This window comes from Oryzias latipes, chromosome 23, assembly GCF_002234675.1.
Source record: "Oryzias latipes chromosome 23, ASM223467v1".
Lineage (NCBI taxonomy): Eukaryota > Metazoa > Chordata > Actinopteri > Beloniformes > Adrianichthyidae > Oryzias > Oryzias latipes.
The window spans coordinates 17,836,883-17,862,113 of record NC_019881.2 but is presented as its reverse complement, the minus strand read 5'-3'; the positions used below and the strand labels follow the sequence as shown (position 1 = coordinate 17,862,113).

General features: G+C 38.2%; 1 protein-coding gene and 1 long non-coding RNA gene across 2 annotated transcripts in view; one reads left to right on the top strand and one right to left on the bottom strand.

Annotated features, from left to right (window-relative positions):
• Nucleotides 1-2,035: 2,035 nt before the first annotated feature.
• LOC101156132 (LHFPL tetraspan subfamily member 3 protein) overlaps nt 2,036-25,231 on the bottom strand; it is a 50,345-nt gene continuing 27,149 nt past the window's right edge. Inside the window, exons 2-4 of the mRNA XM_023952602.1 lie at nt 6,634-6,864; nt 4,947-4,996; nt 2,036-3,154 (exon numbers count right to left, since the gene is read on the bottom strand). Of these exons, the coding sequence (XP_023808370.1) occupies nt 4,974-4,996; nt 6,634-6,864 (254 nt within the window). The 3' untranslated portion in view covers nt 2,036-3,154; nt 4,947-4,973. The remainder of the gene's footprint in view (nt 3,155-4,946; nt 4,997-6,633; nt 6,865-25,231) is intronic.
• On the top strand, nt 7,149-14,964 carry LOC105357103. Its single transcript, XR_002293068.1, has 4 exons — nt 7,149-7,236; nt 8,413-8,556; nt 13,466-13,558; nt 13,651-14,964. It is a non-coding gene; the product is annotated as an uncharacterized LOC105357103 (long non-coding RNA).

Below are 25,231 nucleotides of genomic sequence, written 5' to 3'. Positions count from 1 at the left end.
ACGTTTCATAGGTGACATTTTTTTGTCTTTGTAACTTTTTTATTTTATCGGAGTATAAGAATGATGGTAGAGGTATTTTTAAATTGTGGGATTCGATTTCTACCCGATGTGGATTATTCTCGTTGGAGGAGTAAAACATAATGGAGCGCAGATGTGTACCTCAAAAGTAATGCTTAAAATTAGGGCATTTTAGCCCCCCTCTATCAAATGGTAAGTATAGTAAAGTAAGTAATCATAGTTTCGTTGGAAAACTTGTTCCAGCTTTGGTCCAATTACCACTCCAAAGTATTCAAAATACTACTACTTTAAAGTGAGATGTTTTGGAAGTAGGGTTTTGCCTTTCCATGGAATTTAGCATTAAAATTGAGGATTTTGCATTATTCACTTTACAAATATTTGAATCACTTCTAGCACTGCTGGGATTGATGTAAGGTTACTTAAATATAAAACGACATCGTCTGCAAACAAAGACATTTTGTGTATATTGGGTCCTATTGTGATTGCACTTATCAGTGTATGTGCACGAATCGCTGCTGAAGATAGTTCTATTGGTAAAGTAAAAAGCAAAGGAGAGAGAGGACATCATTGCCGACATCCTCCCTTAATTTCAATTGGCTTAGAGAAATTTCTATTCGTTACAACTTCCGCTGTCGGGTCTTTAGACAATGTCTTGATCCATTTTCATAGGTGACATTTTGAAAAGTAGTCGGTCATTCTGGTCCTTTCAGAGCTGTTATGGATTAAGAAAATGACATTTATTATTAAAAAGATTGTTATTGACTTTACCGTTTAGGGAGGGTTTTATAAGCTGCCTTAATAGCTTATAACTTTAATAATAGTATAAAAACTTTCACACGTATGAAAGCTGACAAATGTGTATTTAATGCTAGACACGTTTGGTCCTGGATGCTGCAACAAGAACTGGAGACGGAAAATGGTGATTTATTGGAGCTGAATGTTGAAAGAAAATTATTATGATATTGTTCTGGATCCTCATTTCTGTCTAAAGACTTAAATAAAATTTCTATTTTTAACAGATGACCGTCTATCACAGCCAAGGACTATAACTGAGTCTGCAGCTCTAAAGACTGTATGTCAGACTTGGCGTGCGTTAGCGGGACATCACCTTCAAAGAAACGATTTTTCAGCCCAAATGAAATTAAGTCAATTCAGTCGCCATTTTTTCCATATACTGACGCTGCCCTGTTGGAGCCAGACGATGCCAGTCAGAAGGGATTGGTCCGAATCATTGACTGTACATGGGACCTGGACTGATCAACTAAATCTTATAGACTTTCATAGAGAAATAAACAGCTTTACTCAGTCATTCTATTTGTCAGAATAAATATTCTTGCTCTGATCCCTTTTTAAAAAAATATTTTTTTTGCATGTTTTAACTAATCCTAATTAACAATCTGATGACTGTATCGCATTGTGTGAGTCATCATTTCTATGGCAACCACTCTCACCAATCAGGAGTGAGCATGTCGTAAATCCACACCCCCACCACTTGAAAATGGGCTGAAGAGAATCTGTCACTTTCAAACATTTGAGACGTTTTAAGATGCATCTAATTGGTCAGATTTTAACTTGAATAACTTAAAATAAAGAAATAGTTATTCTGACAAAAATACGGACTAATTTTTAGCTGTTTATGTGATTTTTGGATGCTTGGAGCCAGGAGCTACTTCTTGTTTGGAACGCCAGGTGGAAGGCGCCAATCAGTCTTCATACATCAAACGTCGCCCATAAATTTGTGGAAATCTGGCTGGATGTCAGATTATAAAATAATCTCTAACCAAACTACTGGATGGCTTGTATCATCAACAGGTTCCATTAAGTTTATAATTCTGCATAATTCAAAAATGCTTGTGGTTATATGTAATATTTATGATAAATGTAGTTTGCAGAAACTTTAACAAACTTGTGTTACTTTTTTTTTTGTTCAAAGTGGGCGTGTCCAAATTGTCAGGTCAATTTTTAACAAAGTTCATACAGGAATCCAGAAATAATAGCAAAAACAGCAAATCACCAGTAAATGTAACAGCTCCTCTTTAGTTTATTTTTATTTTTAAAGAAGTCATAAACTGTTTTCACGCAGTTCAGTTTCTTATTTTAAGGTTCGTAGCAGGAACTGAAACCTAAAATGTAAACACAAAAAAATCTCCAACAAACAAAACAAATTCTTCATCTTTTTTTTTTTTAAACAACATAAAAACAAAATGTTTGTCTTCTTATATCGACAATCCGTTAATGCATGATGTCCAAATACCATACATATGCTGACACATGGGAGAAATTGAGTTGGTGCACTTTAGTATTTGAAGTGAAATCATTCCTGGAAACATTTATTATTATTATTATTTATTTATTTTTCCTTTGGGGAGAGGTTGCATGTCAGCTCATGTTATAAAATAAATGTAAAAAAGGTTTTAGGTTTATGTACGCCTTCATAAACCCAAACAACAGACTAAAACGTAAAACTAACTCAGTTAATTTTCTCACATTTTAAACCTTTTTAAGTCTTTACAGTACTATTAGACCACTATCTATCTATGCACATACTATTACTGGACCAATAGGCTGATATTTCACAGTACAAGGTCAACACAAAATGAACATGTGTGCAAACAACAACCTAATATTGTTTTTCAGTGTAGTGCTTTTTCTTTCTTTCTTTGTACACAAATTGGATTTCATTTCATCCGAGATGTCATCAGGAAACCACGCTGTGAATGTCTTCAGTCCTCAAATCTGTGCAAACGCCAGACTTTCCACAAATGTGAGGACGTTTTGACCTCGTGTCTGCAAAGTCCTCTGCGGCGGTCCAAACACTGCGATCTGACGTCATTGGGTTGACGCCACAGCCAGTCTGAGGGCTTGGACTGATCAGAAGTTGGTAGAAGTCTCTCCAGCCGAATCGGCGCTCCGGCACCCGAGGGGGTGAGATGATGAAGTGACAGGACGAGCAGGTTTCACTGTTCCTGCACGATGTGGGACTTATTTTACAGAAAGAGAGTCTTTGGAGGAGGGACAGGAGTTCAGCTTTCCAACACTTCTCCAGAGCATCTTCTGCACGGATCTGATGATTCCCAACACTTCTGCTCATTTAAGCCACCAGAGAAGGAAAGCCGGATCCTCAAAACTCACCAACCTGGAAAACAGAGAACAAACCCTTGATTTTAATCGCATGAACTCTAGTTAACTGTTTTTTTTGGTTTAAATAATATCTTCAAAGAGAAAAAAACACTTTTTGGATTCAACATTTATATTTTATTAAATGTATGGTTTGAAAGAAATCTCAACAATCTCCTGGATTTATTTAAAATGCTGTTTGTAGAGTTTCACTTCTCTATATCAGAAAAAAATATAGTTTTTTTTTACATACAAGATTTAACAACACAAAAACCAATTCCAGCAGTTAAAAATACTATAAAAAACAACCTACAAAACTGAACTGTGGGATTTATTAGTTGCAGTATTATCACTAGATGTCCTAATTTCGATTATTTACTTTTTTAAAGCCCACTTCAAATCTCTAAAACAAATTTAGATTATTTTTATGTAATAAACAGAACTTAATAATTATATCAATTCATTTTTATTTAATACATTTGTTTCAAACTTGTTAATAATTACAATACAATCAGTATGATACAAACGTAAAGATAAACAACAATAATAGCAATGTAAAACTTGTTTTTTATAAGGAACTGCTTATTAAAGCCTGACCCTTAAAAAGTTATAAGACGTAACCTAGAAAATGTATTTCAAATGACATTTAAAGACAAAATTGGAATAGTTTTCAAATGAATTTTATTCAATATGAACACTGTTCATGTCTCTTCTGGTATTACTATAAAGTATTTATTTTAAATTTCTAAATTTAGTAATTACCTTTAATGGCGAAGAAAATATGCATTTTAAATACATAAAAATGTTAAAAACTGTAATTATTTTCCATTTCATTTGTTAGTAGTGTCGATATGAAATCTGCTAGAAAGGAATTCTTTATTTTACATAGCAATAACATTTTTCTACAACATAAAGATAAGAGCAGAAGCTCTTAATTATAAAAACAATTCTTTATTTTTATGGGAGGAAGCAGCGTCTTTTTCCCATGAGGAGCATCAGCATGCATGAATGCTCTCCAGAAAAAATCTTGAAGCTGATGATGTATGAAAATGCCAGATAGGAATCAGGGGGGGTCTGATGCTTTCAGCTGACATGTTTGCAGCGAGGCTTCTGGCAGCTGCAGCCGCAGCAAAGCACACGCCAACTTCTTCCAACTCATGTTCGCTTCATTGCAACAGCAGCTGGAATGCAGCCTTAAATGCTCAGTTATAGATCCTATTCTGCAGTCAGACAGCAACATTTTTACATCTACAAATGACAGCTTTGGTTCTCAATAATAAAATGGGGTCAAACATTTTTATTTTTAATGAAATTGAAAAAAAAATCATTTATATTAATACAAACAAAAGTTTCTTTATGTGTAGCTTCTAAGCCACTTTAAAAAGTAATAAAAGTTTTATTTTTGATTTATTGCATTTTATTGAATTTTATTAAATTTTATTTAAATTTGTTTATTTATGTAAATGAACCAAATAAATGTTTTTTTTTTATTATAATAAATACCAATAATGGAAATAAACTGAAAAATGACTGAAATAATGAAAACTGTAAAAAAGGTGAAATAAATTTTTTTTTTTGTTTAGATATCTGATCCTTAAAAGAAACAACTGTCAGCAACTCTGTGCCCTAAAGAGCCTAAATACTGTTATTTTAGCTAGAATTTTAGAGCAAAAAAAACAATTGTGATAATTATAATTTGGAAAAAGAAATCCAAACTTTTAACTTTATTTTACAAGTTTACTTTATAAAAAATATTTATAACAATTAGGATTAAATCATTATAATATGCCATAAATTAATGGCAGGCTTACCTTGTTCCTGCTTTTTAATTTCCAGAATTATATCGCATTATTTCCAGTCTCTGAGGAAGAAAACGAGAAACAAAACAAAACAAATCATAAATTCAATCACTTAGGGCAGGATTAATGTTCTACCAGCAGGTGGCAGCATTGCATAAAAATCCACCTCTACATCTTTTTTACGGTTCGATTTTTGTCCTTTTAGCTGAAAGGAAAATCGGAAATGGAGGAAATAGTTCAGATTTTCTGCCCCCTCTTCATCCTTATCTTCCTCCTGTCTCCGGGTTGCTCAAAGAAACTAACAAGCGACTGTGTGCAGGCTGATAGGATTATGATTCATTTAGACAGGCCGGCAGAGAGCTGTGCAAACTGCCATCAGTAATTCATGACTCTGTCCAGCATCCACAGTGTTTAATTAACCCTCCATATCTGTGCTCTGTTCCCCCTCTTTTCTCCAGCAGCTTTTCATCTCCGTCCCGCCTCATCGGCCTGGTCCTTTCATCCGCCAGCATCGTTTTGAGTCTCCCTCTCAGGGTTTGAGATGTCATCTCAGCCAATCAAAGAGATCAATGTCGTCAGAAAGTGAGAAACAAAATCAGAAAAGCAAGTGGCTTTTAATGTCAATCCAGGGGGATTGACATTTGTGCAGATTTGGTGGCAGCTTTAAAATCATACTTTTCATTTATTTGAATAAGAAACCCCTTTTCCCACACAGAAAAACATGCTTTATAATACAAAATCTATTTGATAAGGTAATTCTTAAAATTGAATACCTGATAAGAAAAAGGTGGGAACAATATTTAATTCAAATTAAATGAAAAAAAATTAAACTTTCAACAATGATGTTCTTTTGTAAGTTCCCTGCCATAAAGTTCCCTCTGTTTTGACAACATATAGATGGAAAAAAATAATAATTTCGATAATCAGTGTCTCTCTTTTTGCGATTATTTAAAAGAAGGAGTAATGGTTCATTTAGTAAAAAAATAGGGTTCAGGTTTATAAAAATGGCAGTTGATGAAAGTATTTTTTTAACAAAATCCTCAACATCTTAATAATTATTTATTAAGAAAGGGTATTTGTATATAAAAACATTAAATAACAAATGTGATTAAAGACGCCCTTTCTGCCCCTGCCACCCTCGTTAGAGCTCCATGGGACAAAACAAAACATGCTTTTCAAAATGGCGGCTTTTTGTTTGTTTTATTTCCATAGAAACCATTTCATTTTTTGGTCACCTGGGGGTGGCAAACAGGTCTATATAATTTTTTGAAGAATTTGCAAAAGTCATTTTTTAAATTTCCTTAGCAACAGAGGTTTATTGTTGACCACTCCCACATTCCTAATACCTTCATTTCGTGTGACATATCATTTCATTTAGCTTGAGCCAAGGATTCATAAATCAAAGCTTTTGATTTCCATCTGCAGCCCTTGGGTAGGTCAATGTTTTAAAAGAAATCAGAATCAGAATTCATTTATTGTCATTTGCACAGCTTTTACACTGACATAAGATTTTATTTCCAGTACAACCCTGAACAAACAGTTCGAAGTTGACTGAGGCTGCAGCAACAAATGCACCGCCCTTGTAACAGGTTTTAAAACAGGGGTAAAGTACAATTTAAAGATTTTGATAGTACTTTTGTTTACCTTATGTACATGTAGAAAAAGACTAAAAGCATTAGGAAAATAAAAGAGTTCTTACTGTCTGCTAAGAGCTCTTCAGACATCAGACTGTCCTGACGGTTCCCCAGTACAAAGGCAAGGAAGGAGAGGATGAGGGCGTCCATGATGCCCATGATGGCCAGGATGTAAGCCCAGCGCATGGAGCAAGCGCCCAGTGTGTATTTATCCGTCTGTTCCCCACACATTCGCTTCACTTCGTCGCTGTCCCAGCCGTCAGGGTAGATCATACAGCCCAGAATCAGACATGTGCCTGGATCAGGGAACAGAAAAGACATTTATGGCGTTTTAAAAACACGAAAACTAAATCTCAAACAGAGCTGTTTGAAGAGGGTGTGACTTGCTACATGTTCTTGGATAGGTTGGTACTCATGTTGAACTTAATAATAATACAAAGTCATATTCAATACTAAAACAACGCAGAAATGTTGAGTTTTGAACAGACAAGTGCGCATTCAACCGTTAAAAACAAAGGAAAAGTCATAATTTATCTACATTTTTGTGATGCAGATGAAAATCATTGAGCGAATGCAGAGTGAAGCATCAAAAGGCCTCAACTCTACTTGTTGCAAGACTAAAAACCAGTGAGGAAGAGGAGGATACAGCTGCAGGGTGTCAAAGGAAGGTAAAGAAGGAATCTTACTAAGTGAAATGACCCAGAAATAACTCTTTCTCAAAGGATGGACAGTTACACTGCTTGATTTCAGCTAAATAAATTAAAAAAATCAAAGGGGTGCTTCTTAGCATTATAAAAAGACTATACCATTCTTTCTGAATTTTCTGCAACAACCCTAAAAACAAAAAGATATTTTGTTTTTTAGGATTAAAAACAAAGGATCAACTTTTAAAAAATGTCCTGCAATAAATTTGTACCTTAGGGATGAACTTGGCAGCTGTCAAGAAGGGATTGTAGCAAAAACACTTAATTCCAACTCTGTTACTTTGTGTTACATGGCAGTGATGTGCAGTAAGGGGAGGAACAGCCTCATCTGCAAAATACAGCTATAATACATAGATTAAATAAGATGAATATATTTTAAAAAAAAAATAAAAATCAAATATTATTTTTTAGACATGAATATTCTATGATAAGCTCAAAAGTAGCAAATTTACGAATTTCCAGTTCAAATAAACAATAAAGCGGCAGGTCAGGCACCAGCCGCCCGTGCCTCACCTGCACCCAGACAGCTGCAAATGTGCTTTACTGTTTCCGTCTTTCTATCATCATAAAAGATGCTTTATTTTTTAATTACTTCATTTATCTATTTCTCGCCAGCTGTCTGACTACAATAGTGTCCGTTTTTGACCCATTTAGTCTTTTTAATCTACGGAGCGCGTGTCCTGACATGGAGAAAATAAATTATATCTTGTTCCCACAAATTAATATTCCGTTTGCACGAAATAATATTCCGTTCCCACGAAATAATTAATTTGTGCCAATGAAATAATTATTCACGTCGTAAGTCATTCAAAAACACGGATACGGTCTCCGTCCTGCCGCAAAAGCCGCTTTCAGCGATAACCTCCGTGTCTCTGTGACCCGCGTTCATTCAAGAAAGGAAAAAGAAAAACAAGAATGATCAATTTATTATTGTTTCAATGAATATAAGAAAAACATCACTAGGTGAGGCACACAGTACCCGTGCCTCAAGGCAGAGGGCGCTGGAGGTCCCAGAGAATGTGACACTGCTGCTAAAGAATGATAGAATTAGTGGTAGCAAATCAACTGCAGCTGTCCAGCTATTTTTTTTAAGTTGTTAAGCATCATTTTCTATATGGTGGATTACGTGTCAAAACTCAGGAATTTGTGGAGACACGTCGCTGGCCGTGATCTCCATTGAGACAGACTTTTATACATGAAGAAAGAAAAGGAACACGTCTACAGACAGGTTTTCCATGTGTTTCTTCAGAAGCAGCGGTGCACTGACTTCATTTATAAGTAAAGGTAAGTCAAGAATAACAATTTTGGTGTGTTTTTTTTCAATGCTACAGTTTGCAAACAGAAGAAAAATGTTGAAATGGAATGTAGAACAAAACAAAAAAAATGGTGAAAAAGGTTACTCTGCAGGGTTCATTTGTTTGTAAATCTGACTGATGACGTCAGTGCATCACCAGGCGTGAATCTCATCACACGTCACTGGTCGCATACACCCGTATGGGAATTTGGCTTGTATGGGTGATGCAGGTTTTTTGGGATGTCCGGGCTTGTAGAGGGTCGTAGAGAGGTGCGGCTGCATCTTAACCCTTGTGCTATCCTAGGCACTTTAACATTGGGAGTTGGGTCATCTAGACCCACTAGACAGTGCGCTGAACCTTTGTTCTTCAATTATTTGTGATCTTCACTGGTGTCCATGGATTACATGAAATCCTCTCCACCTTTATCCACTTTTGTCATGGTAGGGATAACACGTCAATGTAAGGGGGGGTCATAGGATAGCACAAAGGTTAAAGGGAGCGCAGGTGTGTCCCTTGAGGCTTTTGTGGCCATGAAAGCGGAACGTATCATTGTTTTGCGTCTGGAAGGTGTGTCATGAGGTACTTGTAAGGATAATGTAAGTTACAATCACCTACAGGTAATGCTGTTGTATGTTTTTCTTTTTTTAACGCAGCACTGTAGTTGTTAGTAAGGTGCGCATTTGGCTCCGCCCTAAAGACCGAGTAAATGCTGCATGCACAGGGTGTGTAGGTGATGCTCAAGTGTCTGTAGGGCGAAGACACAAAATACACTCTGATCATCTAATTTCATTGTTTCTAACAGTCAGGCTGAACACAAGGAGACTGCGGTTATCATGTGACCAACAAGGATGAACCCTTGAGCAAAGCACAGGATTTGGAGGGATAAAATGAAAAGTTCATTCGGCATGCCTGAGTCTCACTACCAGGAAAAAAGTGATGGGAGGATGCAGACACATCTTCTTTGCCTTTTGGCTGCTCCCTTTATAGGTTGTCACAGCCAATTATCTATCCTTATCTGCTGCATCCTCCTCATCCTCACCGATGTCCTCCTTCACTACATCCATGAACCTCTTTGTTTGTCTTCCTCCTTGTAGCTCCAACCCCCTTTTACCAGTATTGTCACTGTCCATCTTTTAAGTGTCTCCAAACCATCTCAATCTGTGTACCTTCCTCTGATCGATTCATTCCTGATCCTATCCATCCTTGTCTTTCCCAAAGAGCTCTGCCCCCCGTCTCCTTCATGAGACCTTCAAAATGTACGCGTTACACTATTTGGATGTCTCTCTGATCATTTCTACATAAACATTTTGCATATTATATTTGTTTATGCTCAAGGGATGGCCCATTTTCATATCAGAAAACTCTGCATGGGGCCCAAACATTCCTGCAGCTCTCGCCAGCCTCAATATTGATAGCATGTATTGACTGGCTGGTTGTCTCTGCGGCCTTTCGGAGGCTTCTGCTGGAATCAAGTGGATGCAGCAGATCAAAGAGGAAACATGGTATTTTTGACTCTCATCCGATGGCCTGAAGATGCTCCGGGGTTCAGGCTTCACCCTCTCGCAGCTGCAGGCCTGATGCTACACAAGTGTCAAAGGCACTCATGTATGCATAAGAAAAGCCCTCTTTGCATCAGACAATTTCACTTTTATCTCTTCAGGTGTTTCTTTTGGCTAAAACTTAAAATTGTATTTTTTTAAATGGAAGGGATAATATCTGTTACACTTTTTTCATGCCACATTGCACCGGCCCCTTTTGAGGTCTCCTACGGGTGGTGGGCCCATGGGAGAGTGGTCCCACGTCGCTCCTTCGGGCTTTTTTTTTTTTTCATGGGCATCTCTGCTCAGTCTGCTGCCCCCGCGACCCGGTCCCGGATAAGCGGAGGAAGATGGATGGATGGATGGATGGATGGACTTTTTTCATGAAGAGATTTGCAAAATAAGACAAAATCGATCCCCTTTTAAAAATAAAAAAAATAAACCTTAGACAGGATTTCCACAAGATCAAAGTAATTTATAAATTTACCTTAAAAAACACACGTGACAAACTTCATCTACCAGTAAAATTAAACATTTTTTCCTTTAGATTTCTCTACATTTGTTTATAGCTGCTTGTGAGAAACTAATGGGAAAAAAAATCACTTTCTTAAAATTCGTTTTCTGTTGGCTTTTTCTCCATAGCAACCATTTTATGTTTTAGTCACCTGGGCTGCTAAACAGGTCTCTGTAATTTTTAGAATATCTGCAATAGTACTTTTTGGGATTTCCTTGTCATCTGAGGTCTTTTGTGTACCACCCCCACCATCATTCATATAACAAGCTATATTGTTTCCTTGAGCTCGAGCCAGGAAATCATACATCTCATTTTCGCTAAATTTTAGTTAAATTTTTTTTTTTAAATTCAAGCGCTTGTGTAAAAATTTCATGAAAATCGCTAGAAAAGAAGTCCCAGCCCCCATATTGTGCGAGAATGTAAAAAAATCACAAAATTTCACACTTTGCCACAAAATGACCCCCATCCCATAATTTTAAAACTTCCTTTGGATTTTACTGACGTGTGTTTTAGTTTCGTTAGTAGATTTAGAAAAATATTTATGGGCCCCATAAGAGAATTTGGCTAAATTATTTTTTTTTTAAAGGTTTCTCCAGCTGTGATGCCATCCTGGGGGAGGAGAGTCGTTGTCACAAGAACAGGCAGACGGCTGGATCCAACTGCAGCGTGTTTATTACCTTAGCTAAAAGTCCACAAAGCTAAATCAGGGTTTGGCTAGCAGGAGTCCATAACGGGCATGGGGGCATCAGAGAAAAGACGGGGTAGTCGGGATCCAGGCGAGAGTCGGGGCAGGCGGCAGGCAAACAGAGTCAGACACAGGGTCAGGAAACAGAAGATCAGATCCAGGTGTAATGCTTGGTAATGAAGGCAGAGTGGCACAAACAATACTTCGCCCTGAGTGAGGCTCAGTGCAGTACGAAGATTGAGATTTTGACTATGTGGCGTGGTGAAATATTTGCTCAAGGGCACAGGTAGAAATAAGAATTCAAAAAACAATCTGGTTCTTGGCGTCGTCTATTGTGAACATGGTCTTGCCTCGAACAGTCGTGAAGCTGAAACATTTCTCAGCAGCTGACAGATTAAATGTCCACACTTCAACATCTCTGCAGCTTTCTTTGCCATGAAGGGAAAACAGCTGCCGCACACAGAGTGTCATAAATAATGCAGAGTATTACGCAATCCTCACATGATGATTCATGTCAGCTCGCTCCACATGTTCAAAGTGGCACGTTCTCATTTGAAATCCTCCGCCGTTAAGTGGCCGGCCTGGCAGCTGAAGGTAGCGTTTATGTAAGCGGGACAAACAGCTGAGTGCTCCGAGTTTGTAGCGCTTCAGATGATTTGGGTCAGCTGAAAAAATGGAGGACAGTGGCTGTTCACCAACGTTCAAAACAGCCTCCTGAAGCGACACGCCGCTGCTCTTATCACTTCAGGAATCTGGTAATGAGCTGAATTTCCTCAGAACAACTCTCCATTTCTGGGAAGGGAAGGTCAAATACTGTGCAGCTCTGCATCTCGTTCTCTTACAACTTCCTGGCTGCTGTGGAGAATTCCACTCAGGACTTGAGAGATTCCTTGACAGTCGTTTTTTTTTTACATAATTTAAATGATTTCCCTTCATGTTTTCCCTGTGCTGTTGGAAATTTTAGGTTCCCTGTGTTGTTTCTGCAAATATTAGCTTGTTTTCTTTTGTTCCACTTCTTATTTATTTCAGTTTATTATTTTTGACTTATTTTATTTTTATTATTTGCTCATCTTAACAAATTTTAATGTAATTTGTTTTCCTACTAAAATTTTCACATTTGAAATAAAAATAGCTGTTAAAAAGCAATTTAATTGTGGGCTATACATATTTTCATGTTTTGTAGTTTTCAGTGCTACTAAAGTAAGTGCTCCCCACCAAAATAAACCAATTTTTCACACTTTAGGATCTTTCCAATCAATACAATTTTTCATATATTGTACAAAAATTACCCAGGAAAGCATCAAGCACAACTATAATAAGATAATTACAGTTTTAACATTTACTTATAAGAAACCTTAAAAGTCCAAAGTTGAAAGATTCTGCATTAAAGGTATTTCCCCCCCTGCCTGATTTAATTTTTTTTTTCATATTTGGCACATTTAGGTGTTTCAATTCATGATTTAATGTTGATTTCAGGCAAATATAAAAAAAATCAAAATGTTTTAAACTGTTTATGGCACCATAAGCCGGCTAGTTCTGGGTGTAAAAAAAGTAATTTGTAGTAATTTAAAGGTAGTAAAAGCCTCAGACCACAAAAATGCTTTTAGTAAATAGAAATGTCTTTTTTCTTGATTTGAATTAGTTAGTTGTAGTCAATACAATAAAAAAAACACAAATTTATCAAAGTCATTACAGAAATGATGAAATGCGTAAAGTGCATAAGCACTTTGTGTTTTACTTTTATGTGAAAAGTGCTTTATAAATAGAATTTGATAGATTAAAAAAACAAAACAAAAATAAAGACACAGTTAAGTCACTTTTGCTTAATTAAATATAGTGATCATTAACAAAAGTTATGTAGAGCTTGATTTATTGCTTGAAAAGGAGTGGGAAGAAGCGATCTTATATAATCCCACCCCTACTGAGTTAATTGATTTTTATACGACCATATTAGCAATGTGGGGGTGGTTAACACAAAACATCCGTTGCCAAGGAAATCTAAACGTTTAATTTTGCCAATTCTTAAAAAAAATTACATAGACCTGTACGTCACCCCCAGCTGACCAAAAAATAAAATGGTTGCTATGGAGATGAAGCCAACAGAAAAGCTGCCATTTTGAAAAAAAAGTGTTCTTTCTTTAAATGAATTTGTCGTGTGCAGCTCTGACCAGGGTGGCAGTGACAGAAGCGGGGGAGTGAGGAGCGAATAGCAGCGCCTCAGCAAGTGAGGGCGAGTCAGAAGGGGGCAGCAAGGGTAAGGGCTGGTAACACCTGTGGTAATGCCGCTCCCTGGTATTATTAAATTTACGTTTTCTGTTTAGCTCCAACTTTTTTTTTTTTTTTTAGGATTTTCCACAGCATGTGTTGGATAATTGTTCTGCTGCAGAACCCAAATGCAATTAGGATCCATCATGAATAGATGGTTACAGCCAGGTCCCAAAGCGGCAAAGCAAACCCATACCATGAAACCACCTCCGCCTTCTTTTGCTATAATGTTTCTTTTCAGATTATCCAGAAGTTTCTGTCAAATGTAACACAAGACTTTATAGCAGTCGTCCCTTTCTTGTCTTGTCTTTTTTTTTTATTTCATTGTTGGATACTGGTTCTCACCAGTCCACATCTTTGTTTTTCATCTGCTGTTGAATGTCTGCACATGGAGACGTGATGCATTTCTCTTTAGATCTTTCAGTTTTACCATTCTGTTGCAGAGTTCATTTTGAAAAGATTTCTTGACTGAACAAGTAAAACCTTTTGAAGGCAAGTGACACTGATACCCAGAAAAGGTAATAAATCACAGTTAGGTCATGACTAGCAGAACACAAGAATGTAAAATCTGCATTTAGGTCTGCTTTGGTTGTCTTTTTGTAATATAAACATTTGTTTAATGATCTGAAAAATGTAAAAAACAAGCCGATTTTCTGCACTGCAGATGATTACAGACTTCCTGTCTTCTGATTTTAACGACGTGTGCACTGACCTGATTGAAAGGATGTGTGCATTTTAACTCCTATCTAATGCTTTTTGCTGGCTAATGCTTATGGAAAGCAAATACTGCCTCCAATGGAAGCCAGTAAGTTTCTTACTAACACGTCTCCAGATTTTCTGTTACTCTTCCTCTAATAACCCTTCCCAGGTGTTGACACCTTCCTAATCCAGACCTCTGTTTGATCACCACACAACTCTATACCCTCCTTTGCTGCAAAGGCTCAGCTGTCTCCTTTGTGCAGCTCTCTCAACATAGCTGATATTCAGCGGTTGCCGGTGTGTTTTTGGGTTGATGTGCAGAGAGTGGCGCTTATCTTATGCAGCGAGCGGCAGTTTCAAGGTGGAGCGTGGCAAATGAAATTAACGGGTGTTAATTGGGGCAGAAACTGGCAGATGCAGGAAGGTTTGAGCACCAAGCAGCTCTCCCCTCTGATCCCTTCTCCACCACAGAGAGAAGTTTTTATTTGTTTGTTAGTTTTTTGTAAGGAGGAGGAGAGAAGTCGAGTTTTTTAGAATGAACCCTGCTGCAAACCTGATGCTCACTAACAGTTCTTGCATCAGGTTCTCTGTTTCAGATGCAGCTGGTAGAGTGGATTAATGTGCAGCTTTTTGTATTAGAACATGACATGCAGTACTTTTATTTAAAAGAAAATAAAAAAAATAAGGTAATTGAAATGTTTTGTCATGCAAAAAGTTAAGAACAGATCCTGTCAGCTCAAGGTGTTTCTGTTAAACGGGCAGCAGCCGTGGATTTGACCGAAGACAGAAAGCAAAAACTACATTATGATAAAAGAAAAACTACATTTTTCTGTTTTTTTTAAAGAAAAATTTCATGAAAATCAGCAAACTGGACTGAGGTGTAGGTTGTAAAGTGCTACACATTAAAATAATGTAAAGTTTCCTAAAACTGAAAACAAATTGTGCAAAATAACAGGCGCTACATTAACCTCTGAACACGGAGGTGGAAGCATCAAGGTTCTGCATAGTTGATGGCTTGTTGAAAGTGAAAGGCCTCATTAAGGAAAAAATCAAAACTCAGTAGCTGTTATACTCAGTCATAAATTCATCTGGGTGCAGGAATATACAAGATTATTTCCCTTTTGTTTTGTTTTTACTATTAAATGATTAGGTTTCCAAACAAAGTCTGAAAGCATTACCGATAAGATTTGCAAAAAGATGTTGTTATGGATGACTTAGCCTCCTGCAAACGTCTTATCCACCATCAAGAGAAAAGCACATTTTGAGAAAAGGCATCAACTGGTTTGTAGAAAATGGTTTTTTTTTAATTCAAAAACAAGAAAGATAGACAAAATTAAATATAGAACAAAAATTGACTACACAACAGGGAAATTGATTTGTCATTTGGTACACAGTGCAGCTACAAAAAGACATATATTTATGCAGGAAATTCTTAGAATAATGAAGATAAATGATCCCTTAATCCAGAATAATCTGAACTATAAAACAGCTTTGAAACTTTAGCTGCTAAAAGCTCTGGTTTTGCAGAGATGCTCATACTTGCATTTTTGCACCTGGCCGCTACCTATGGTCTTTAATAATATCTTCACAGCATGCTAAAAGACTATGTTGTGGTTCATTTATGGCTGTATTTAACTTAATTTAACAACTGTTCTTACATTTAAAATATACGTTTTATGCAAGGTCATGCCTGCCGCCTCAGCCAAATAGTAAAGCAAATTCGAAAACATATCTTTAAAAAAATTAATTGCAGTTCTTACTAACTTGAAGCAAAAAAAAAAAACAATAGAAGGAAAAATTTGTATTTTTTTCATGGGGGGGGGGGGGGTTTAAGAGTGTAATATGTCATGAACGAATTTAAGAAAATCTACTTTTTTGTTGTTGTCATAAAAGCAAATATTGCATCAATACATTTCAGAGGATTTGCTGGAAACAAACAACAAAGATGGAATGACACAACACAACTGAAAAACTGAGTGTAACTCTACTGTTACCCACAATCCTCACGGGCAGCTATCCTCATTTCCTGCGGTGCTGAAATGCATTTGCATACCCCACACACACACACACACACACACACACACACACACACACACACACACACACACACACACACACACACACACACACACACACACACACACACACACAGACACATTCTCCTGCCACGGTGCAGCTGCTGTCAGACTCTGGATATAAGCAGGGAAAGAAAATGTAAGACAGAAACAGCAAAAATGAAGACAGTCCGTTTTAAATATAATTAAAGCCGCAAGCGGCGTTGTATGGCCCGCAGACGCAACCCGCCTTCCACGCCCAACTCTACGCACTACCGCGGCCCTCTCCGCCCTCACCGCCCACAAATTAAAAGCTAATCAAGGCTGGATTTGCTCATAATGCTAACTATGCTAACTATGCTAATGTGACTAAAAGTCCTAGCATAGCGATCAGCATAATCAACTCTCTCAGAAAAACACATTTCCTAAAATGCTAATTATGCTTACTATGCTAGCTATGCTAATGTGCCTAAATGAGCTAGCATTGCGATTAGCATCATCAACTGACTCAAAAAAACACATTTCCTAAAATGCTAATTATGCTAACTATGCTAGCTATGCTAATGTGGCTAAAAGTGCTAGCATAGCGATCAGCATCATCAACTGACTCAGAAAAACCCATTACCTAAAATGCTAATTATGCTAACTATGCTAACTATGCTAATGTGGCTAAAAGTGCTAGCATAGCAATCAGCATCTTCAACTGACTCAGAAAAACACATTTTTAAAAATGCTAATTATGCTAACTATGCTAGCTATGCTAATGTGGCTAAAAGTGCTAGCATAGCGATCAGCATCATCAACTAACTCAGAAAAACACATTACCTAAAATGCTAATTATGCTAACTATGCTAGTTATGCTAACTTAGCTAAAAGTGCTAGTTTAGCGATCAGCATCATCAACTGACTCAGAAAAACAAATTCCTCCATTGGTAAGAGTTATATGTCATAAGTTGCTAAAAAAAACACTTTTTCCAAAATGGCGGCTTTTCTTTTGATTTTATCTCCATAGCAACCATTTTATGTTTTGGTCCCCTCGGGAGGACGAACAGATTGACGTCAGTTTCGGACAAATCGGTAAAAGTAAACTTTTTGTCGTCCTTAGCAACAGTGGTTTTATGCTAACCACGCCCACATTCCTTATATGTCCATATCCAGTGTTTTTCAATGTAATCTGTTTCAGGCATGAGTGCATGCATTCAATTTTCACTGTATTGTATTGAAATGCATGAGAGTTATAACAGTGCGCCACTTTGCTAGCTTGCCACGCACACGCCGTTCAAAATCTACAACTTCTAATTCCAACATTTTTTCCACAGTAGCTTGCCATTGATGCCCAAAAAGTTTCGAGACGATTGATGAAAATTCCAACGACAAGTTTACGTTTGAATCCGGTGGTAAAGGTGTTTTTTATAGAAAATTCAAGATGGCCGCCTTTTCCCGAGGTCAAAGGTCGACGAAACTCCAGAGGTGATTATACACTTAGGCTAGGGACATGCGAGTCAAATTTCGTCAAAATCGCTCGAAAAAAAGTTCATTTTTCCATATTGTGTAAAAACGCGAAAAACGCAAAATGGTAGATTTTGGCACAAAATGGCCGCCAAACCGTAGGTCGTGTCGCCATCACGTAATGATTTCAAAACTTTCTTTGGATATACCTGACAAAGTTATCTGAGTTTCGTTAGCCGATTCTTAAAAATAAAATCCGAAAAATTTTTTTTTAGCCGAGTCAGCACTTTTTTTTTGCGACGGTTTTTTGTTTACCACGGCCACATTCCTTTATCGATTTTGTCATGCGTGACATCGTTTTGTTCAGTGTGGGCCAGGGTATCGCATATTTCAGTTTCAGGCTATTCCGATAAAATATGTGCGAGCTAGCTAAAATGGCGACGGTTGCGAATTCGCCACGCGCACGCGTTTCAAATTCTACAACTTCTAATTCCAACATTTTGTCCACATTAGCTTGCCATTGATGCCCGAGAAGTTTCAAAAAGATCGATAAAAATCCCTAGGACGAGTTTTCGTTTGTATCCGTCAATAAAGGTGCTTTTTTATGAAAATTCAAGATGGCCGCCCCTTCCCAAGGTCAAAGGTCAACAAAACTTCTTTGGTAGTTGTAGAATCGTGTTTGTGGCATGTGTATGAAATTTCGTGAAAATCGCTTGAACAAAAGTGTAGTTTTCCCATATTGTCAAAAAACACGAAAATCGCCATTTCTCTGAGTTCGCCACAAAATGGCCGCCAAGCCGTAGGTCGTGTGGCCATCCCATAATGATTTCATAACTTCTTTGGGATATCTCCAACACGCGTGTTTTGGTTTCGTAACTGTATTTCAAAATATTTTTTTTTGGCCCCATAAGCGATTTTCGGCCCATTCATTTTTTTTACGGGATCGCTCGCCGTGATGTCATCGACTTCGGGGGGGTGGCGTTCTCTTTGCCGAAAATTCATTTTCAATTTATCCCAGGTGTGTGCCAATTTTGGTGAGTTTTCGGGTATGTGGCGGGGGTCAAAATTAAGCTCAAAGACGCCGTTAGTGTGCAAGAATAATAATAATTAAAGCCACAAGCGGCGTTGTATGGCCCGCAGACGCAACCCGGTTTCCACGCCCAACTCTACGCACCACCGTCAACCCTCTCCGCCCTCACCGCCCACAAATTAAAAGCTAGTCAAGGCTGGATTTGCTAATAATGCTAACTATGCTAACTATGCTAATGTGACTAAAAGTGCTAGCATAGCGATTAGCCTCATCAATTGACTCAAAAAAACACATTACCTAAAATGCTAATTATGCTAACTATGTTAGCTATGCTAACATAGCTAAAAGTGCTAGCATAGGGATCAGCATCATCAACTGACTCAGAAAAACACATTACATAAAATGCTAAATATGCTAACTATGCTAGCTATGCTAATGTGGCTAAAAGTGCTAGCATAGCGATCAGCATCATCAACTGACTCAGAAAAACACATTACCTAAAATGCTAATTATACTAACTATTCTAGCTATGCTAATGTGGCTAAAAGTGCTAGCATAGCGATCAGCATCATCAACTGACTCAGAAAAACACATTCCTCCACTGGTGAAAGCTATAAGCCATAAGTTGATAAAAAAAAACCCACTTTTTCCAAAATGGCGGCTTTTTTGTTTATTTTATCTGCATAGCAACCATTTTATGTTTTGGTCCCCTTGAGAAGACGAACAGATTGACGTCAGTTTTGGACAAATCGGTAAAAGTAAACTTTTGGTCGTCCTTAGCAACAGTGGTTTTATGCTAACCACGCCCACATTCCTTATATGTCCATATCCAGTGTTTTTCAATGTATTCAGTTTCAGGCATGAATGCATGCATTCAATTTTCACTGTTTAGTATTGAAATGCATGGGAGTTATAACAGTGCGCCACTTTGCTAGCTTGCCACGCGCACGCCGTTCAAAATCTACAACTTCTAATTCCAACATTTTTCCACAGTAGCTTGCCATTGATGCCCAAAAAGTTTCGAGACGATCGATAAAAATTCCAACGACAAGTTTACGTTTGAATCTGGTGGTAAAGGTGTTTTTTATAGAAAATTCAAGATGGCCGCCTTTTCCCGAGGTCAAAGGTCGACGAAACTCCAAAGGTGATTGTACACTTACGCTAGCGACATGCGAGTCAAATTTCGTGAAAATCGCTCGAAAAAAAGTTCATTTTTCCATATTGTGTAAAATCGCGAAAAACGCAAAATGGCAGATTTTGGCACAAAATGGCCGCCAAACGGTAGGTCGTGTCGCCATCACGTAATGATTTCAAAACTTTGTTTGGATATACCCGACAAAGTTATCTGGGTTTCGTTAGCCGATTCTTAAAAATAAAATCCGAAATTTTTTTTTTTAGCCGAGTCAGCACTTTTTTTTGCGATCGTTTTTTGTTTACCACGGCCACATTCCTTTATCGATTTTGTCGTGCGCGACATCGTTTTGTTCAGTGTGGACCAAGGTATCGCATATTTCAGTTTCAGGCTATTCCGATAAAATATGTGCGAGCTAGCTAAAATGGCGACGGTTGCGAATTCGCCACGCGCACGCGTTTCAAATTCTACAACTTCTAATTCCAACATTTTGTCCACAGTAGCTTGCCATTGATGCCCGAGAAGTTTCAAAAAGATTGATAAAAATCCCTAGGACGAGTTTTCGTTTGTATTTGTTACTACAGGTGCTATTTTTTGAAAATTCAAGATGGCCGCCCCTTCTCAAGGTCAAAGGTCAATGAAACTTCTCTGGTAGTTGTAGAATCAAACTGGTGGCATGTGTAAGCAATTTCGTGAAAATCGCTCAAACAAAAGTGTTGTTTTCCCATATTGTCAAAAAACACGAAAATCGCCATTTCTTTGAGTTCGCCACAAAATGGCCACCAAGCCGTAAGTCGTGTTGCCATCCCATAATGATTTCATAACTTCTTTGGGATATCTCCAACACGCGTATTTTGGTTTCGTAACTGTATTTCAAAATATTTTTTTTTGGCCCCATAAGCGATTTTCGGCCCATTCATTTTTTTTACGGGAACGCTCGCCGTGATGTCATCGTCGTGGGGGGGATGAAGTTCTCTTTGCCGATAATTCATTTCACATTCATCCCATCTGTGTGCCAATTTTGGTGAGTTTTCGGGTATGTGGCGGGGGTCAAATCTGAGCTCAAAGTATCCGTTAGAAACCAGAAGAATAATTAAAGCCGCAAGCGGCGTTGTATGGCCCGCAGACGCAACCCGCCTTCCACGCCCAACTCTACGCACCACCGCCCTCACCGCCCTCACCGCCCTAACCGCCCACTTTTAATGAAGGCTAGTCAAAACTGCATATGCTAATTATGCTAACTATGCTAGCTATGCTAATATGGCTAAAAGTGCTAGCATTGCGATCAGCATCATCAACTGACTCAGAAAAACACATTACCTAAAATGCTAATGATGCTAACTATGCTAGCTATGCTAATGTGGCTAAAAGTGCTAGCATAGCGATCAGCATCATCAACTGACTCAGAAAAACACATTTCCTAAAATGCTAATTATGCTAACTATGCTACCTATGCTAATGTGGCTAAAAGTGCTAGCATAGCGATCAGCATCATCAACTGACTCAGAAAAACACATTACCTAAAATGCTAATTATGCTAACTATGCTAGCTATGCTAATGTGGCTAAAAGTGCTAGCATAGCGATCAGCATCATCAACTGACTCAGAAAAACACATTCCTCCATTGGTGAGAGCTATATGCCATAAGTTGATAAAAAAAAAACACTTTTTCCAAAATGGCGGCTTTTTTGTTTATTTTATCTCCGTAGCAACCATCTTATGTTTTGGTCCCCTTGAGAAAACGAACAGATTGACGTCAGTTTCGGACAAATCGGTAAAAGTAAAGTTTTTGTCGTCCTTAGCAACAGTGGTTTTATGTTAACCACGCCCACTCTCCTTATATGTCCATATCCAGTGTTTTTCAATGTATTCAGTTTCAGGCATGAATGCATGCATTCAATTTTCACTGTATTGTATTGGAAGACATGGGAGTTATAACACGGCGCCAATTTGCTAGCTTGCCACGCGCACGCCGTTCAAAATCTACAACTTCTAATTCCAACATTTTTTCCACAGTAGCTTGCCATTGATGCCCAAAAACTTTCGAGACGATCGATAAAAATTCCAACGACAAGTTTACGTTTGAATCCGATGGCAAAGGTGTTTTTTATAGAAAATTCAAGATGGCCGCCTTTTCCCGAGGTCAAAGGTCGACGAAACTCCAGAGGTAATTGTAGACTTATGCTATGGACATGCGCGTCAAATTTCGTGAAAATCGCTCAAAAAAAAGTTCCTTTTTCCATATTGTGTAAAAACGCGAAAATCTCAAAATAGCCGATTTTGGCACAAAATGGCCGCCAAACCGTAGGTCGTGTCGCCATCACGTAATGATTTCAAAACTTTGTTTGGATATACCCGACAAAGTTATCTGGGTTTCGCTAGCCGATTCTTAAAAAAAAAAATCCGAAATTTTTTTTTTTAGCCGAGTCAGCACTTTTTTTTGCGATCGTTTTTTGATTACCACGGCCACATTCCTTTATCAATTTTGTCGTATGTGACATCATTTTGTTCATTGTGGGCCAGGGAATCGCATATTTCAGTTTCAGGCTATTCCGATAAAATATGTGCGAGCTAGCTAAAATGGCGACGGTTGCGAATTCGCCACGCGCACGCGTTTCAAATTCTACAACTTCTAATTCCAACATTTTGTCCACAGTAGCTTGCCATTGATGCCCGAGAAGTTTCAAAAAGATCGATAAAAATCCCTAGGACGAGTTTTCGTTTGTATCTGTTACTAAAGGTGCTTTTTTTTGAAAATTCAAGATGGCCGCCCCTTCCCAAGGTCAAAGGTCAACAAAACTTCTTTCGCAGTTGTAGAATCGTGTTTTTGGCATGTGTATGCAATTTCGTGAAAATCGCTTAAACAAAAGTCTCGTTTTCCCATATTGTCAAAAAACAAAAAAATCGCCATTTCTCTGAGTTCGCCACAAAATGGCCGCCAAGCCGTAGGTCGTGTGGCCATCCCAGAATGATTTCATAACTTCTTTGGGATATCTCCAACACGCGTGTTTTGCTTTCGTAACTGTATTTCAAAATATGTTTTTTTGGCCCCATAAGCGATTTTCGGCCCATTCATTTTTTTTACGGGATCGCTCGCCGTGATGTCATCGACTTCGGGGGGGTGGCGTTCTCTCTGCCGAAAATTCATTTTTAATTTATCCCAGGTGTGTGCCAATTTTGGTGAGTTTTCGGGTATGTGGCGGGGGTCAAATCTTCGCTCAAAGTGGAAGAAAGAAAGAAGAAGAATAAAAAATAATAATGAAACGAAGCAGAAACAATATAGAAGTTTTTGCAGTCAGGTGGCCTATGTATTTCAATGCGGCCTGTCTTTTACTATAGGCTGGGCCAGTCTTTTTGACTTTAAACCCGTCTTTTGAGGGCTTTTTGGGGCTTTTTTGTGTTTTTGTCGTCATTTTTGCGACTACAATTTTGACGTTTGTGCGTTGGTGTTGTGCGTGTGTGTGTGTATTTTTGTTGCGTTACACAATTGTCGTGTCGTTTTGTGCTTTGGGCGACTTTTGACCCCATTTTTTGGCGTTTTGACGCGTTTTTTTGACGTTTTGGACTTTTTGAGTGTTCGACCCTCGTACCAGTTACAATATGGTCCTTGCAGTCTATGACTGCTGCGGGCCATAATAAAAAAACATTCGAAAAACAATATAGAAGTTTTTGCAGTCAGGTGGCCTATGTATTTCAATGCGGCCTGTCTTTTACTATAGGCTGGGCATGTGTTTTTGGCTTTAAACCCGTCCTTTGAGGGCTTTTTGGGGCTTTTTTGTGTTTTTGTCGTCATTTTTGCGACTACAAATTTGTCGTTTGTGCGGGGGTGTTGTGCGTGTGTGTGTGTATTTTTGTTGCGTTACACAATTGTTGTGTCGTTGTGTGCTTTGGGCGACTTTTGACCCCATTTTTTGGCGTTTTGACGCGTTTTTTTGACGTTTTGGACCTTTTTGAGTGTTCGACCCTCGTAGCAGTTACAATATGGTCCTTGCACTCTGTGAGTGCTGCGGGCCATAATAATAATGAAACGAAGCAGAAACAATATAGAAGTTTTTGCAGTCAGGTGGCCTATGTATTTCAATGCGGCCTGTCTTTTACTATAGGCTGGGCATGTCTTTTTGGCTTTAAACCCGTCTTTTGAGGGCTTTTTGGGGCTTTTTTGGGTTTTTGTCATCATTTTTGCGACTACAATTTTGACGTTTGTGCGTTGGTGTTGTGCGTGTGTGTGTGTATTTTTGTTGCGTTACACAATTGTCGTGTCGGTGTGTGCTTTGGGCGACTTTTGACCCCATTTTTTGGCGTTTTGACGCGTTTTTTTGACGTTTTGGACTTTTTGAGTGTTCGACCCTCGTACCAGTTACAATATGGTCCTTGCAGTCTATGACTGCTGCGGGCCATAATTAATACATCAAATGTGAAGAAGATGAGGGTTACAGCACGAACAAGAGCAGCAAATGTCAACATGAAGGAAGACGTTCAACGGCATGATACAGGCTTTTGTTCAGGCTCAGAAATGTAGTTGTGTTTATTTTTGATTGTTTTGTGGAGTTTAACTGCCAGGACCACCAACAGCTTTTCAGAAAATCACTTTTTTTTTCTTTTTTTTTTAAACTCCAGATTGCCTTGGGATTGTCTGTAAACCTTTAGCAATGGTTGTTAGTCTTTACTATTCAGAAACACACCTGAAGCTTGGCAGTACCTGGCTGAAACGCACATTCTTCTCCAAATTGAGATGTAATGGGGGTAATTAGCATTGCCCTAATTCGTCCCAAAAATCCTTTGATCTATCCATCCATCAACCATGTATGAGAACTGGACAGAGTGAGTGAGTGTGACATCACCCATAGAAAATGGATTGCTCCTGGCTCCAGTCTCCTTCTTTTTTTGATTGGTCCAAAGTCATCCATTCTCGTCAATCAGTAGTTAGCTTGTTGGAAGTCCACACCCTTTCCACTTGGAGTATTTTTCAATCAATGAGGCTTCTGATTGGTCGGTTTATAATTTGAATAACTTGCAATAAGAAAAAATCTTGAAAAAATAAGATTATCAAGAACTTGTTGGGAAAAGAGGTATCAAGAGGCTGAGTAAGAATGGTTATTCTGATAAAAAGAATGACTATGTAACAGCTGTTTATTTCTCAGTATAAGTCTATGGGATTTTGGCTTCTTGGAGCCAGAGGGTACTTCCTGTTTGGAATGAGGGGGGGTCTGTTGCAGGGTCACGCACTCATATTCGCACCTAGGAGCAATTTATAGACGCGTATCAACCATCGTGAATCATGTTTTTGGGCTGTTCTAG